This window comes from Stenella coeruleoalba (assembly GCF_951394435.1).
Source record: "Stenella coeruleoalba genome assembly, chromosome: X".
Classification (NCBI taxonomy): Eukaryota; Metazoa; Chordata; class Mammalia; order Artiodactyla; family Delphinidae; genus Stenella; species Stenella coeruleoalba.
The window spans coordinates 90,475,179-90,493,434 of record NC_137152.1 but is presented as its reverse complement, the minus strand read 5'-3'; the positions used below and the strand labels follow the sequence as shown (position 1 = coordinate 90,493,434).

Below are 18,256 nucleotides of genomic sequence, written 5' to 3'. Positions count from 1 at the left end.
CAATGAAAGTATTTTGCACGTTGGAAGTGAGTCTCATAGATACACAAGCAAGACCTTACTTAAATTTCTTTCTGAACAGTTAGACAGTGAAATATAGAATCTACCAGCAGCAGACACGTATGAGAACTCACTGCCAGCATCTGTAATATGTGGGTGGAGAATCTAATCAAGCTTAAATCAAATCACAGAGTGAATTTGCCATTTGCAGCTAATGGACTGCCACACACAGTGATCTGTTGTCTCTCTTTCCCCATTTGTACTTCGACATTTAAGCCACTGGATGGTCCATATAATCTATTGCTCGCACTAATGCATAACCGAGCTAGCTTCCCTTCCCCCAGCTCATGCTGTTTTTTTTTTTAAAGGAAGAACATTGAGTAAACGGTTCAGTGTTCACGTGAGTTGGGGGCATTTGATTAATTACAAAGATGGGTGTCATGCTTTCGTGTTCTCTCCTCTGACTTAAATACCCAAGTGTGTTTCAAACAAAAGCTGATGTCAGCAAGACCCTTGATCTCCGAGGATGCTGTAAGTGGTATCATAATGATTATTATTTTTACCACTTTCGTTGCCACCTCATGACAGAAATTTTACCACAAAAAAATGGTTTGCAAAACTATGTATTTGCAACGTAACCTAAGGTGGATTTTGTATCGTGTTAACTGAGTGGAATTTTAAAAAGCAGATGTGAGTGTGAATTTCATTTGGAAATTATGTCTTACACTCCATTCTTCTCTTTCTTTTCCTTCTTCCTCTTTCTTCCTTTCCTCCTCCTTCCCCTCGTCCTTGTCTTCCTTCTCTACTGCATACTCAGTTACCAGTTACGATAATGAATAGGAGTTTTCTCATCCATAGATTTAAAATGTGATCCATAAAGATGTTATCTTTTTTGAGTCCAATAAAATGTTCTAATGTGTATCAGGCATTGACGAGGACAAAAGGTGACTCTCCTGCCTAAGCTGTAAACAAGCCTTTGAAATCAGGGATTAGGAAGGCACGTTCTCTCAGGCAATTGAATTGTTTTGTCCCGAATTGAATCAGGACGCCTGAGTGCTAGTCTCAACTGTGCCATGATCCATCCGTGTATCCTTCAGCCACTTTGACATTCTGTGTTTTGGGTTCCTCCTATTTAAGATGGAGGGCTTTCTATTTTCCCAGCTCTGTAACAAAGCAGGGGAGGGCTGCCGTGTCTCAGTATCCAAGGCATTTGGGAAACCTGGGTATCCACATGCACAATATGAATTTGTCTACATTTGGGAACCAGTAACATGTGGGGTGGGATCACACAAGAAACCTGATGCTGAACAGCTGGATTGCAAAATGAATGTGTTTGAAGCCAGCCACACCACTGTGAATTTGTCAGAAGCATAGGGGCTTTGCCTTTCTTAGAAGCTCCCCAGAGAAGGGGTTATCCAAAGGCTTTTCCCAAAGCCTGGGCGGGGGCAGAGAGGCTTGGAGTTGGAGGAGGGTGGGTCATTGTAACAGCAACCCCCAGAACAATCTGTGACGGCTTTGTTGTCCTACAGTAGGATAGCGTGGCATGTCACTGCCATGGCTGCTTTCGAGCTTTTGTTTTTTCTTCTTGGGAAGTGATTTCCACAAATACCTCCAAAATTAATGGTCTGGTACCTTTGGGGGAAGGGTTGCTGTTTGAAGTATTTACTAAATTCCTTCTATGACCAGTAGTTGGTTGAGGTTTTCTATTTCTTTTTGAGCTAATTTCTTTATTGATGTTTTCCTTTAAAAATGATCCATTTCATCTGTTTTCAAACTAATTGTCATAGTTATGCAAATGATAACTTCTGAATTCACAGTCATTGCTCCTTTCTTGTTCCTAAATTTATATATTTGTGTTACCTTTCGAAACCTTTGAATGCTAGGTCCTATTGTCTGCCGCTATTGATTTCTTCTTTCTTGTTTCTACTTTTCTGCCTTTGTATAGCCTTACAAAGCCTCCTTATTTTCTTTACATTCAGTTGAGGCAAAAACAGCCCTGGCTAAATTCTCACTATGCGATTAAGTGCTCTACCAGGAACCACAGGAAGATATATAGGGAGCGATAAACTTGGTCTTTACATTCAGGAGAGCTGTGATTTAATGGGAAGGACTAGGTGAGTATTCATGAAAATACAGGCAGGTTTTGAAACAGAGTGCTAAATGCTAGAGACCACTAGTGGAGGGATGCCCAAGGGAGGGGCTTCCCTCACTCATGACTAAAACTAAATGAAGCCAGTCAGAGTCAGGGGCAACCTCAAACACAGAGCATGGCAGAGACCTTCAGGGTCAAGAGGTGGCAAGGGATAAACAGTTCAGCGGCACACAATGTATCATAGTTAGGGGCTCCAAATCGTATTGGTCCAAGATGTCAGTGGGCGTCTGCAGAAGGGTTCAAAGCCATGTATGTAGCCTCTGTCGTTGGATCCACTACCAGGGCAATATGCAGGCCGCTTACTGAACTAACATGCCAGTTAGTGACTGGGTCACTTGGAGGTGGTACTAAATAGCTCGCAAGGCACCTGCAGATACTCGTAGCACTCACGACATGATACTGAAATGTTCTGTTTCAGCGTATCTCATTCCATCAGATTATGAGCTCCATGAAGTCATGGCCTGAGTCTTACTCATCTTTGTCTCCCCAGCGCCTGAACCATGTGTAAGTGCTTTGTATTACCGAGTGGCTAAAAGCACAGGCTTTGGCGTCACATCGATCTGCACTTATTTGGCTTCATCGCTTCCCACCTGAGTAATTTACTTACTGTCTCCGGACCTCAGTTTTCTCATCTGTAAAATAGTGATGACAGTAATGCCAACCTCTAGGAATTGTTGTGAGAGTAAAATGGGATGACAGATTTGGAAGTACTTAGCAGAGTGCCTGTTCAGAGTAAGCATTCAATTAGTGGTAGCTCTGTTTGTTATTACGTGATTGTGGAATGAATGGGTGAGGATGAGTGGGCTGAAGAAGGATGGCGGCCTAGTTGATGAGGTCAGGACGCAGGGATGGGAAGAGGCTTAATAGGGGTGAACCCAGCAGCCCTCCAAGTCTCCCTCTCTTCCCTTGGCATCCTTTGGGTGATTGGGAGGCTGAGACAATGCGGATAATGTTTAAGCATCTCTTGCTCTGTGTAAGGCTTGCAATCATCTTGGCTGGGGGAACAGGGATTGAATAGACCCTGGGTGGGTGATGATGTTATTAATACAAACATTTTTCAAATGTAACATATTGATCTCTGCACCCAGTTGTTAGTTTGTGAGCACGGTGCCTTTGGAAAGTCATTAGTAGAAGCTTGAATGGGTAGCTTAGAACAATTAGAAGCTTTGAACACTTTCAAGCTGAGGATTGGGATAAGAATGTTTTGACTCTGGGCTTCCCTGGTGGCGCAGTGGTTGAGAGTCCGCCTGCCGATGCAGGGGACACGGGTTCGTGCCCCGGTCCGGGAGGATCCCACATGCCGCGGAGCAGCTGGGCCCGTGAGCCATGGCTGCTGAGCCTGCGCGTCCGAAGCCTGTGCTCCGTTGAAAAAAAAAAAAAAGAATGTTTTGACTCTATGGTTTCTCCTGGGCTTTCCCTGGTGTGCTGGACTAATTATCAAATGTAATTAGGAAAGCTGAGAGGTGGGGAGACTGCAGGAGCAGCATACTTTCCCAGGGACCCTCATTTCTTTGTGCAGAAAAGGAGTTGGGGAGGACTGTCTCTCTGTTGTGGACAAGCCGCAATGCATAGGGCACTAGAGGGCGGGAAGAGTCCTGGGAACACGACTTTTGCAGCAGACCCTCAAGCCTACAGGGACCCATTGCCCTTGAATAAATTTTAAGTGGTTAGGACGGTTTTCCCCTCCTTCTTTTCAGAGAGGAATGGTATTCTGGGCTACTGCCAGGTGCTCAGTTCACTTTTAGCAAAAAGTCCAATTTTTGTGGGTCGAAAGCGGTTAAAAACTGGTGTCCTTCTTTCAAAACTCGTGAAGACAGAGAGAGGGACTTCCACGTCTCGGTCAGCCGGAGTCTGTCCATCTCAGGTTGCAGAAGGTCTTTCTCATCTTCCTTGGCCTACACCCCTGCCCCCAGACTTGGGCTAGCAGTACTCTTGTCTTTGAGGCTCTGAGGAAAGGTGACATTTGTAGGGTCCTCTGCTTGCTGACTTTAATTCAGAGGGGAACATTCCATTTGGACATGGTCTTGAAGTTACTCTTGGTGAAATGGAAACAAGATACCACACATGCAACATGGAAAGAAAATGGCACTCAGTATATCTTTACTCACGAGGGGCTGTGGTGCAGACTGTGAGCCTGGTATTTTGAGAAAAAGGAGATCCCTGGGGGCTAACATGTGAAACTTTTTTCCCGTGCCAACATGGCACGAAGTTCATTGTCACAAGACCATCAAACATCAAGTCAATGTTTCCGCTTTCTCTGTAGGTAACCTGTCTCCATGATTTCTTTGGTGATGACGACGTGTTTATTGCCTGCGGTCCTGAAAAATTTCGTTATGCTCAGGATGACTTTTCTCTGGATGAAAATGGTAAGGACAACCACTGAATTTTATTGTTCCATTGTTCTCGCTCCTTCTATCCCTTAGGATTTCCATGGGCTTATATGGCCTGGAAAACATCCATGCATGGTCCCTTTCTCTTGTATAGTTGGATACATGAGTCTCTAAGTGAAAGTTGATTGCATATCTCAGATGTTTGGCCTCCAGACTCAATAAAACTCACTACCTGCCCCAATAGTGACCATATTTCTTGAACCATATATTATGTCACATGGGCTGACAGGCTCAATCAGACCACGGAAAGGAACATTTGGATTCAGAACTTGAATATTGTATGCATATGGTTTTTTTTTCTAGTCAACATCCTCCAGCTATTTGGCCCATGTTGACGGTTCCATTTTAGAAATATTTTCCACTGTGTTGTTAGTGTCAAACATTTTCCCTCTTCCCACCTTCTGGCTTGTTGCCCCATTCCCCCTGATTTGTGGCTCAAGATTCCAGAAGATTGTTAATTTCAGGAAGGAGGTGAACATCTGCCCATCTCCCTTTGCTTGAGTCCAAGCTCCACGTGTAAGTTCACGGTGAATTAGCTCACACAGCCACAGGACTAGGGTATGATCCCGATGGAAAGGCACATTCAAAACATATTTCCCAATAATGAGGAATAAAGTGTGGGAAAAAACAAATCAAGTTGTACTCATATAGAGTTTACAAACAACTCAAGTGACAGGGACCCTGAAAGGGGTGGCATTTCTGCTGTGTTCACTTTGAGAAGAGGCACATGACCAGAAGATAGCTAAACAGATCTCGAGCTGTGTCCAGTTTCTTGTATCTTCTACATCTTCAGCTCTGGACAGTAATCACTAAAGTTTATCCATCAAAACAAGAAGTAGAACAAACAAAAATGAGCTTTCTGCTTAACTCCGTTTCCTGAAAAACTTAATTTACCAGAAAAGACCTAATCTTTCTGAGTAACTGATATTTTCAATGTATCTTTAAGTAGAAGGTGACAAGGAGGTGTCCAATGGAGAGACAACCCTGCGCCTAGCTGTTTGGTTCCACTTTGAGCATGATCACGTGAGGTTGGGGAAAGTATAGTGGAAAGAGCTCTAGACTGCGACTCGGGAGACTTGACTGCTCATCCTTATTCTGCTGTTTTCTTCCTTTGTGACCCTAAGCAAGAGGCTTAAGCTCTTTGTATTCTCATCAACAAAATGAGTATAATAGTCCTCCTAATATATTAGTACAATCAGCGCCCCCAAATTACCGTTGTAAGGATGCTGAGTGACCTGCATAGAAAGGGTGCTCTGAATGTGTCAGATTGGGGTTGGGGAAGTAGCAGGAGCATTTGACAGACTCTCCTACACACCCAGGAGCTTTCTGTAAGTTCTGAGTGGCATAGTCACTGCTGGTCCATTTATTCATTAAACCAGCATAGCAGATTATGATAACATGCATTGAAAATCGAAAAGAACTGTAAATGCAAGATGGTGGTGGTGGTGGTAGTGCTTATTTATAAAATGGCATGACGTCCTTAATATGCCTATTACAATACATGGCATGCGATGAATAATAAATAATAGCTCCCTCCCCCTCCTTTAAATTACTCATGAACGTTTCATCTGCGTGGCTGCAACCTCTGAGCTGTCAGTCTCTTCTCCAAGGAAATTAATTAATTATGTCAACAGGTGCTATTCTGAGACATGACTGGGTTATCCAAAAGTGATTGAGTTGACTATTGAATTACCTGCCCGAACTGCTTTTCTACTCCTTCCCTTGTTTCCATGATTCAGGAATGTAAACACCTGGCTTAGCCCAGGTGACTTTTGAAAGTTTCTCCCATGCCTCCCTCTCCAGAGCCATCGTTCCTTCAAACAGTGAGAACCACCTTGTAGTCCTGAGCCCTAAGGTGCTTTGGTATGTGGTGCTTATTGCAGTTTCCAGAGGTTGGTGAGATGCTGAGTCTTGGTTCTCCCCGGCTCTACTAAGCCGTCTGTGTCCTTTTCCACCAGAATGCCGAGTCATGAAGGGAAACCCATCAGCCACAGCTGGCCCAAAGGCATCCCCAACACCTCAGAAGAGTTCAGCTAAGAGCCCTGGCCCCATGCGCCGGAGCAAGTCTCCAGCTGACTCAGGTAACGACCAAGACGGTGAGTGCTCTTCTCCTAACTGTGCACGCTGACTTCATTTACAGAGGCCAGTACCCTCTGCATGCAGAGGAATGAGTTCCTCATGAACACCATTTGTGTCTCCATGAGACCAATTCTGTCCGTTCAGAGACTAACCCGTTCAACTTGTTTGGAGTCATGGAGACACAGCTACAACACCGATTCTACACAAATGGATGCAGACCAGAAATCTGACCCACTTGCCATGCCTGCTGTAACGCTGTTTGTCATGGTTGTGTTCATTGCCATCATTCTCAACGTCATCCAGCCAGTGCATAGTCCATGAAATAATCAAGTCAAACGTAAATTTGAGATAGAAAATCAGAATCAAAAACAAAATGTAGAAAAAACGCCACCTCCCTCAAAGTGTCCGCATGGTGGATGCCCTTGAGCTTCAAATTTGACTTGGAATTTTTTTAGAAGTCAAAACGAAAAGGGAAACAAAATAAATTGCATCATTCTCACAGGAGTAAAGGACCTATAGGCCAGGCTCTGAAAGGAAATAAAGACATTTGTCATAGAGGATTTTATTTAGTGGATAGTGAGCAATCTAAAAAATGTGGTCTAGGGATCACTGCTGACCCATGAAGTATTTATCAGTGTGTGATGAGATTAGGAGCTTGTGGCAAATGTAACTCATGCCACTGAGCAAACCATTTACTTCACAGCTTGATTTTACTGCTAAAGGCAGCAGCGTGCTGGTTTACATGCTGGTACAAGGTGTCGCACCCATAGCTTGAGTGGCACTGATCTAAAAGGCAAAAGGGCAGAGAAGGCCAAGTTTAGAAGCTTAGAAGACTCCTGCACGGACAATTTGAGTCCTTCATGGTAAAGGAATGATATGCTCCAGAAGATTTACTCATTTGTCCTCCCAAAGCTCAGGGCTCACCATGAGAATTCTTCTAGCCTGAGAGCCTTGGGGCAGAGAGCAAAAGCACTCTTTATCGCTTCTTCAATTGGAGGCAGCTTGAGCAGCCTATTGGCTTTGAAATGCCCGTGGCCTGGAAAAAAAGCCCGTCCTGCTGGCCTCACGCTACCATGCCTATCACCGGCCATCTCTTTATTCTCCAGCAGAAGGAACTCAACTGTGAAGAGGCAGCTCAGGCTTTTCATACTTCCATGTCTTTGCATACCCTGTTCTCCCGCACCTGGAATGCCATCCCTCAAACCTGCCGCTCTTCTTTGCTTGAAAACTCCTACTCATCCTTCAACACCTCAAATAGAAATAGTTGTTTCATTCTCCACAACATCATAGCACGGTATTCATATCTCTGGGGTAATATTCACCACAACTGTGTTGTAAAGTATGTATTTACTTGTATGTATTTACTTCATCAACTAAATGCTGGTTCCCTCAAGGGCAAGGTGTCATGTTCATTTCTGTATCCTCAGTGCTGAGCACAGTACCTGGGTCCTAGTAGATGCTCAAATAATGCTTGTGAATGAATAGATGCATAAGAGCACCTATTTCACCCAGCATGGTACTAGAGACCCAATAAGCATGTAGGTAATATTTGCGGAAGGAATAAAAAATGCATGTGTTTGGTGATATTTTGATTAAGCGTACAGAACAGCACATGAATCTATCTAAGCAAATTCATATTGCTCAAACTACAGAGACCTAGAGTTTAGCACTTGGATTGAGAATGAAATTGTTTATAAGGTTCTAAGCAGGGCCTTGCCCAAAAAACGGACTTTAAACAGTTGATCAAGATTCCTAAAGTCTGGAAATAACCACTTAGCTGATCATTTTTTCAGAAGTATCACTGGCTATTTCTGGGATTTCTAACCTGTATTACTTATCTCTTGCTATAAAACAAATTACTCTGAAACATAATAGCTTAAAACAACAAACATTTTTTTATCTCACAGTTTCTGTGGGTCAGGAATTCTGGGGTGGCTTAGCTGGGTGGTTGTGTCCAGCTCAGAATCTCTCATGTAGTTGAGGTCAAGGTATTAGCAGGGGCCGTAGTCATCTGAAGGCTCAACTGGGACTGTAGGATCCACTTCCAAGATGGCCATTGGCAGGATCTTCCCCACAGACAGCAATTCAAGAGGGTGAATAAGGAAGAAGATGTGGTGCCTTTTATGATCTACTCTCCAAAGCTGCACACTGTCACTTCTGTTTTAGTCTGTTCATTAGAAGCCGTCACTAAGGCCAGCCCACATTCAAGGGGAGGGGAAGCAGCCTCCACTTCTGGAAGGGAAGAATATCAAAGAATTTGTGGACCTAGTTTTAAACCATCACATAACCCATTAATTAGAAATGCTGGAGTGGCAGCAGTTTGAAGTAAATCAATTCTCTTTGCAGATTGTATCCAATTGGATTACCCAGAACACATGAACCCAACCACCTGTAATTAAACACAGTTTAAACATGTGTCAAATAATTGATCTCCAACATACTACATGCAGAATTTCCCTTCTAAAATGTATGCACTTCACTGATTCTAAGATGTTGGAGACAGAGAAGGAATGCATTAGGACTCAATGAATATGTGTCAAATTGAAAGGAGTTATAATAGATTCCCAACCTAGGCTTGGGCAGGCAAGATCTATTCTTATTCCTTCAGACCTCCCTTGCTAAAAGAAGGAATGAGGATGTATTCACACACACAAGGTAAACAAAGTAACCAATTTGAGGTAGGAAAATGGGACCTTACTTTGGCAGATATCAGAATTACAAGCAGCCCCAGTTTCCTACCAGTAAAAAATCTAAAGTGGTATATCCTCTGTAGAGAGAAATTACATCTTCATTTCAGATAGTTCATGAACATGAATGAAGTCAAACTCTAGTCTAGCCAACCTTCATGGCAATTTCCGGAACATTTGAGCTTCTCTTAGATGATGTATTTAGAACCTCCACAAGATTTCAGCCCCAAAGGGTAAAAGGATTCACGTAACACAACCTTGCCCATGCCATGGGAGTTTAGGGCCAAGTCTAGGACATCCACTCAGTGAACATCGCACAGGGGCAAAGCTGATCTCAGGCAAACAGGACTTTAGGTAAGGTTCGGATTTGACATACCCATTTTCCCTTTTCCACCCCCTCCTCACTCAGGACCATCTCAAGCTGGGAGGTGTAGGGAGATAGGATATGGAAGAGGAGGGAGAGACATCTCTCTAGGAAAACCCAATTATACCACTTCCCAGCTTTGTGACTTGGGACAAGTTTCTTACCTTGTCTAAGACTTGGTTTCCATTTTGGGTAAGACAGATTTTGCATGTCTAGACAAAAATCATTTCCCATTGTTATCAGGGATTTCCAGGGTTGTAAAATAGCTTCCACAGAATCAGAATCAGGTAACAAGAAGGGTGAGCTATGGACAATGCATAATTTTGCATTAGCATAAATGTCTCCTTACAGACATAAAGAAAGAATTGTTTCATAAAGTATCAAGGTTTTCTGAGCTGTTAGCAAGAGACATATACAGATGAATATACATTTAACCAAAGAATAATGGCACTGTGTGGGGCTGAAATTCTTTGTTCTTTTGTAGTACACGGTAGTACCGCCCTGTTTCCATTCTGTGTCAGTCCGTCTTAGATCTGAGACTTGTGGATGGATCCACATTTCTTCATTCAACCTGAGTGACTAAAGGTTGTGGAAGATAGCCCATTTCCAGGGAATTTTAACTACCTTCCTTTGATGGCAAACGAAAGCCAAAAATCTTCCTCTTTAGCCGGGATTCAAACCAAATGAAACATTGGCTCAGTTCAGGTTCAGTTAAAGGAATATTTTGATGTTCTAGTTCATTAGAAAATATATAGGTTTGTTTCTGGTTTGAACACGTTTGCTAGCTTTTCAAATATATATATATTATATATATAATATATGTATATATAAAATATATATATTTGGTCCAATTCATGGTTCAGTTAATATCTGGGTTCAGTTTGACTTGAGGTTTAGGAAATTGATGCTATTTGGTCTGTAATTTGCGTCATAATTTGATTCTTTGTTCCTTATTCCTTAAGTTGTCTCTTTCCCATTCTGCCCATGAATAAATCAAAGTCCTTCTACTTTATTCCCTTCACGTTCAGTCCCTACTCCTGTCAGTACTGAGTTTGCCCCCAAAAGGAATGTCTGTTGCTAAGCCCTAAACTTGAGTTAAGGAAGGATTTGATTGTCTATACGATATTGCTATAAGGAGCTCTCATTCTCACTGGGCAGAGCTGACAGACTCTGAGAATCCAAGTCCCATTAGCCAGGTTTGTCTTTAAAGTAGGGCAAGGGATTGTGTGGTAAGCAGATGAAACCGGAGCCCAGAAGGCTCCTGTGGAATGTTTGAAGGAAGTTTGTGCAGTGCTCCCTTTTGATTAACCTAGGACTTGCCATTTGATGGGCAAAGGTAAGCCTGGCTTCAGAACTAAAGGAAGACATTTCTGTGTCTCTCGACTTCCATTTTAGCCATTAATGTGTTAATTTTTCTCTTTATGCAGCTACCTCCCAATTGAATTGAATTGAATTGAATTAAAAGGACAAAGTCAGCTAGTTGCTGGGAAGGAATCTTTTCTTTTTCTTTCTGTTGTTTTTTTTTTCTTAAAGGAGCCTCCAAGGAAGCTAATTCCCACTTGAGAGGATTGTAATGTGATCATTAGTTTGCTATTCTTCAATAGTATATCATTGTTGCAGCAACCCGATGTTCTCCACCCTCCTTCCCCCAACCTATGTGCACCTATTCCTGAAAGTCAAATCTTCCCTGTTCCCAAACGCCCAAGAATGAATGTCTTCTCTACCAAAATACATAGCTTTTGAAAGGGGAGGTCAAGGGCCACAAAACAGCCAGGTGAGGGTGCCCATGGGAGAATAGTATCTGGGAGTCCTCTTCTGAACCAAAGACGCTGCTTTGGGTTGCCTAAGATGGAGGGACCTGGATGTTCTGACTTTCCTGAATGTGACTGTCTGGATGTACCAGCTCGGTCTAATAAAAATATAATGCGAGCCACAAATGCAAGCCTTGTATGTAATTTTAAATTTTCTAGTAGCCACAGTTAAGCTCAAAGAAACAGGTGAAATTAGCTTTGAAAATGTATTTTATTTTACTGAATATATCTGAAATCTTATCACTTCATCATGTAACCAATGTACGAAATTGTTGAGATATTTTACATTTGTTGAAATGGGACTGTATCTTACACTTACAGCACATCTCAATTCTGACTAGCCACACTTCAAATGCTCACTAGCCACATATGACTAGTAGACAGCACAATACCCTTCTTCTGCATCTGAGAGAAGTTCCAGGTAATGATCTTTTACATGAAGTAAATGCTCTGCACTTTGCAAAATATTTCCAAACCTGTCATCTCAGTCGTCACTCATAATAGCACCATGGCTTAAATTGGGAAAGGAAAATTATCCAGTTTTTTTTTAGATTGGAGAACTAAGATATAAAGAGGTTCAGTAAATCGTTCAGTCTTCCCGATATCTATTTAGTCCTCAAGAACGAGAGCCCAGCTCTCCTGACTCCCAGGTAGGCGGTCCTTGCATTGTCCTTAAATCAGGGTGTGGAAGCTCCAGAGTGGTGAATAAACAGTCTCTGTTGCATGGTCCTTGCTTCTCTGCTTCCTTCCACCTTCCCCCACCTCCAGGCAAGGGATGTGAAGAGACTGGGAGAGGGGGGTGGTATCTGTGTCATTCTCTTTGTGCAGCATAGAGCAAGCCACGAGTAATTAAGCACCTTTGTTTCCAGTGCCCAGTCCTAGACACTCCATCAGCTCCCCTACAGTCAGTCCAAGGGGAAGTGGTGCCCTTGGCGAAGCTATGGGAAGAAAAAAACTTGCCTTGCCTCCTCCCCCACTCTGATTCTTTCTAAAACCACAGCTTACGTCTAGTTTAAGTGGAAGAACTGTCCTATATATAAGGCATTTTCCATTGCCATTGGAGGCATTTTCCATTGCCATTGGAGAGCCGTTTAGTAAATGGTTGGAGCAAGCAGTCAAATGCCACGCCCCCGCCCCGCCGTCCCCGAGCACTCCACACAGCATGGGATGCGGTCGTGCTAACCCATCTCCCTGCAGTAGCAGTCCTAGCAACCTGCTGCAGCCGGGGACTTGTGTGTTTTTTGGCTGCGTTGGGTCTTCATTGCTGCGCGTGGGCTTTTCTCTAGTTGTGGCGAGCAGGGGCTACTCTTCGTTGTAGAGCGTGGGCTTCTCATTGTGGTGGCTTCTCTAGGGCACACGGGCTTCAGTAGTTGTGGCATGCGGGCTTCAGTAGTTGTGGCTCGCAGGCTCTAGAGCGCAGACTCAGTAGTTGTGGCGCGTGGGCTTAGTTGCTCCTCGGCATGTGGGATCTTCCCGGACCAGGGCTCGAACCCGTGTCCCCTGCATTGGCAGGCGGATTCTCAACCACTGTGCCACCAGGGAAGTCCAGGGACTTGTGTTTAAATACAACTGATTCCCCAAAGTTTTGGTGGAGTAACTAGTAATGCTAGGTGCTATGAGGAAAAGAAATGATAAGATGAAGTACCTGTCACTAAGAAGCTTATGATTTATTTGGGGAACCAGTATGCATATAAAATTTAACAAAAATTTTTATTTACAAATACTTACATAGTTCATATGTGCCAAGCAACCATTCTAATCACTTTACGTGTATTAACTAGTTTATTCCTTACAACAACTTTACGAGGTAGGTGCTATTATCCCCATTTGCAAATGAAGAAACTAGGGCCTATGAACAATGTGACCTGTCCAAGATCACAGAGCTAGTAAGTGGTAGAGCTGGGATTTGAATCCAGGCAATCTGGCTCCACAGTCCACAATGTAACCATTGCACTGTGATGCTAAATAAGACTTAATGATAATGGTTTGTTTAAATGCCAAGCGCATGAGAGATACAGGCAGTAAGTGCTATTGGAAGTACTGGAGTTTGTGGGAAAGAGAGTTCATTGGGGGCTAGGGTGCTAAGGGAGGGCTTCCTGGAAGAACTGGGGCTTGAAAGAGAATTAGATTTCAATTGATAAGGAAATAGATATTTCTGGCAGCAGAGAAAGCATGAACAAAAGAGCAGAGGTGGTGATGGATATAGCATATCGGGGTACAGAGAGGCGACCATTAACTCTACGTCTCCAGCCCCAACCTTCCTTCCGGATGTCAGTGCCGTGAATGCTTACCAGACAATTCCGCTTATACGTGCCAAATGCAACGTGTCTAAAAGTCAAAAACATCTCCTCTCCCCAGCTCCCTGACAGTGGAATCAATTCTATCCTATTCCCCAGGCGCAACACCTTGGCGTTATCTTTGATTCTTCCCACTCTTTAATCCTTCATGTCCACCATATGCTGTTCCTGTTGTTGAACGTTTGAAACATCTTCACCTTTCCCACACAGAAGTCCCTTCCTTTCCCTCATCACCTGATGCCTGGATTACTCAACACACTCCTACACAGTATCTCTGCTTCGAATCTCTGTCCACTTACACATCTGCTGTGGTACCACCACATTTTTCATCCTAAAACATGGCCATTGTGTAACTTTCCTGCTCCAGTACCTTCAGTGCTTCCACGTTGAGTTCAGTGATCACTCCTGCCCCCATGGTAAGGCTGAGCGAGTAAAAAGAGAGAAGAGCCGACAGCTGAAGACTGTTCTGGGGAGCACAGCAATAACATGCAAAAACCAGAATAATGGGCTTCACTCGGGAAAACTTCAGTCCTCTAATGCCTGACCTGCTAGCGAAAGAATTAGTGTTCAGCCGGCATAGGTTGGTAAATCACCCCCTGTGGAAGGGGATTTCCTAACTTGGTGCTTCAATTCCTTCCATTTCTAATAATGGCAGTAGTAATAGCAATAGGAGATGTCATTACTGAGCCCTCCCTATCTGCTAAGGCACCCGGCTAAGCATTTTATATGTAGTCTCTCATGGACTCCTCAGAACAACAACAATTGACATATGCATTCTTTTTATTCAAATGTTACAGTTGAGGAAACAGGCTCACAGAGGGTAGGTTACACCCAAGGTCACACATCTAGGAAATGGCTAAGCCAGGATTTAAAACCCTGACTGATTCCAAAGCATATGTTCTTTCCACAAATAAGAGCAGTGTAGTTTCTTCTAGTTCCTGCCCAATAAAATTGGGAGTGAGTGTTGACAACAGGCGTGCTCCACCAGAAACATGTTCCCAGCAGAACCACCTTCGACTGGAAATAAATGTTGTCAGCATTGTCAAGCCTGAGAAAATAATCTTGGCACATCCAGCAGCCTTCTTACAGACGTCCTCTTCTTGAGGGAAACTGATCTGTGCCAAAATATTACACAACTGGGTACACATATCTGTTCTTTTCTTTGTTTGTTTTTTTAAATCTTTATTGGAGTATAATTGCTTTACAATGGTGTGTTAGTTGCTGCTGTATAACAAAGAGAATCAGTTATACATATACATATGTTCCCATATCTCTTCCCTCTTGCATCTCCCTCCCTCCCACCCTCCCTATCCCACCCCTCTAGGTGGTCACAAAGCACCGAGCTGATCTCCCTGTGCTACGCGGCCGCTTCCCACTAGCTATCTATTTTACATTTGGTAGTGTATATATGTCCATTGCCACTCTCTCACTTCGTCCCAGCGTACCCTTCCCCCTCCCCGTGTCCTCAAGTCCATTCTCTATGCCTGCATCTGCATTCCTGTCCTGCCCCTAGGTTCTTTTTTTTATATAAATTTATTTATTGATTTATTTCTATTTTTGGCTGCGTTGGGTCTTCGTTGCTGCATGTGGGCTTCTCTCTAGTTGCGGCGAGCGGGGGCCACTCCTCGCCACGGTGCGCAGGCCTCCCATTGTGGTGGCTTCTCCCGCTGCAGAGCACGGGCTCCAGGCACGCGGGCCTCAGCAGTTGTGCCTAGATGGCTCCAGAGCGCAGGCTCAGTAGTTGAGGCTCACAGGCTTAGTTGCTCTGCGGCATGTGGGATCTTCCTGGACCAGGGCTCGAACCCGTGTCCCGTGCATTGGCAGGCGGATTCTCAACCACTGTGCCACCAGGGAAACCCTGCCCCTAGGTTCTTCAGAACCATTTTTTTTTTCTGTAGATTCCATATATATGTGTTAGCATACGGTATTTGTTTTTCTCTTTCTGACTTACTTCACTCTGTATGACAGACTCTAGGTCCATCCACCTCACTACAAATAACTCAATTTTGTTTCCTTTTATGGTTGAGTAATATTCCATTGTATATATGTGCCACATCTTCTTTATCCATTCATCCGATGATGGACACTTAAGTTGTTTCCATCTCCGGGCTATTGTAAATAGAGCTGCAATGAACATTGTGGTACATGACTCTTTTTGAATTATGGTTTTCTCAGGGTATAGGCCCAGTAGTGGGATTGCTGGGTTGTATGGTAGTTCTATTTCTAGTTTTTAAAGGAACCTCCATACTGTTCTCCATAGTGACTGTATCAATTTACATTCCCACCAACAGTGCAATAGGGTTCCCTTTTCTCCACACCCTCTCCAGCATCACATATTTGTTTTGCAACAGGGAAAACTCTTACTTCTCTCCCCTATTTGAAAGATTCACCACTGCATGCTGTTTAAGACTCTGTAGGGAATAGATTTAAAGTTCAAATTCCAACTTCTGAACTTAGGGTATCTCACAACTTATGATTGAATTTGGTCTGAGAACTGGCCCTATGATCAAATCAGTGAAGAACTGTTTCAGGGCCCCTTAGTTCTTGCTTCCCTACTGGGTGGTTCTGGGGAGAGGGACAAAGGATTTCCACTGAGCAGAAGCAATTAGCCAAACCAATCCACACACCCCGCCCAAGGGCTCTTTGGAATGAATGTGTGAAAACCACAGGCCCCGTCTCTTGGCCTTGTTCTAAAGTAAGTTGAAACCACTTTGGTTCTACTTGGATGGCCTTCCAGGAAACCTCCCTGTATAAGTAGGGAGGAACCAGGGTGTCTTTGGACTGGAATGAAGGAACACTTAGAGCATCTCAAAATGAGAAAGAAATGAGGAAGTGGCTGCTGAATCGTATATTGAGGTCTCCCTCTGCAAGGCATTAGGGAATTAGAAAAGACAAGACAGAGAACCAGTCACTAAAAGGTCATGGTGGTATGTGATATGCTAACTTTGAGGGAATTTTGAAATGAATCTGTGAGCAAACCCTCAAGTCCACCATCCATTGAGAAGAAGCAGTTTATACCCTTTAAGCAAGTCCTACACTTTCTCAGCCTCTATATCCTTGTGATTAAAAGGAGACTATTAATTCCTGGCTACCATCTCTTGGGGTTATCAGGAGAATCATGTGAATTCATATATTGCAAAATGCTTTGGAAACAATTGTAGAAATACATCTGCAATTATTAAGGTGGCTCTGAAATTATTGTCATGGCTTTTGTTTTGTAGACTGAGTTATTTATTTTCAGTGAGCAATATTTCAAAATAGACATCAAACCAAAACCAGTAGACTTGATTTTGAGTTGAGCTCAAGTGTTGGGATTAGAATGGGAGGGAAAAGCCAGAGCTAAGTGAAGGAGTGTTAAATCAGTTTGCTCTCCAGTCAAAGGTTGGGTGAACACACATGTCAAACCGGCCCTTTTCTTCCTGCGCCATGCAAACTTGAACCCAGAAAGTATAGTGGCTTGTCTAACTCATTGCCCAGACAATTCTTTAATCACTGTAGCTGGGGCTACTTACATCCACCTTACACACAGTTGCATCCTGATTTCCAGGGATCAGTCCAGCCTCCAGACAAGGGAATCCGTAGTCTAAGAGCTCAGCATCAACTTGCCAGGCTGGTGACCATACTCTGCCCTTGGCTGCCCATGCAAGAGACTGAACTTTCTCCTTGTTCTTTGGGAACTGACTCCCTCCGCCTTGTCCCTCACTCCTGGGAACCCGTATTCCCCTACACATTTAAATCCCTGCAAATCTAGTTAATTCAGCCTAGTTACCTTACCCGCCATCTTTTGTTTGGGCTTGTCCTGTTCCATTCTGTTAGAGCCAAGGATTTCAAAACAAGCGCCGGGGAATGGGCAGGTGTAATCATTCAGAGAAGGTAGTAAGCCAAGACTGTGCCAGGCCAAGCTTGGCAATTGTGCTGCATACCTGAGGGGAGCGACAGGGCACAGATACCATCTTCCCAGAGGCATGTGGCGTGAGGGTAGTTACATGTCTGTCTGGCTGCTCTGTCCGCTATTGTTTCATGACATTTTCTATGAAACCCAGTTGGTAGGGTGAATGGAAGATAGCTCTTGCTAATCACTTTCTAATCTAAACTAGGTCAAGTAGGATAAAAGTCTAGAAGATGAGCATAAGCTCTGGTGTCTGCTTCTACCTGCTCCTATTTCTTTCTTTTTTTCTGTGTCACAAACCTTCTCCTTCCTTCCTACCCGCCATCAGAAAGTTGTCATAAGTAGGAGTCCCAGAAGCAAATCATGTAAAAAAGGAAGAGCAATGTAGCAAAAACTGAAAACAAACCAAAACACACATAGACTTTGGAATCAGAGAGACGTGTGTTCAAATCCTGACTTTGCTACCCCTAACTGGAGCGAGCCTCTATTTCCCAAACAGAAATTAGAATACGACTAGATGAGGCTCTGTGTGTGTGTGTGTGTGTGTGTGTGTGTGTGTGTGTGAGAGAGAGAGAGAGAGAGAGAGAGAG

At 43.6% G+C, this 18,256-nt stretch overlaps 1 protein-coding gene across 7 annotated transcripts in view; it reads left to right on the top strand.

Annotated features, from left to right (window-relative positions):
- The window catches only part of DCX (doublecortin), a 218,908-nt gene that overhangs the window by 183,291 nt on the left and 17,361 nt on the right, over positions 1 to 18,256 (top strand). For 4 of the 7 annotated variants that reach the window (XM_079910827.1, XM_079910822.1, XM_079910826.1 and 1 more), the window contains exons 4-5: positions 4,413 to 4,515; positions 6,498 to 6,635. In XM_079910827.1, the coding sequence (XP_079766953.1) occupies positions 4,413 to 4,515; positions 6,498 to 6,635 (241 nt within the window). The remainder of the gene's footprint in view (positions 1 to 4,412; positions 4,516 to 6,497; positions 6,636 to 18,256) is intronic. The other 3 variants (XM_079910828.1, XM_079910825.1, XM_079910824.1) reach the window with 1 other exon arrangement.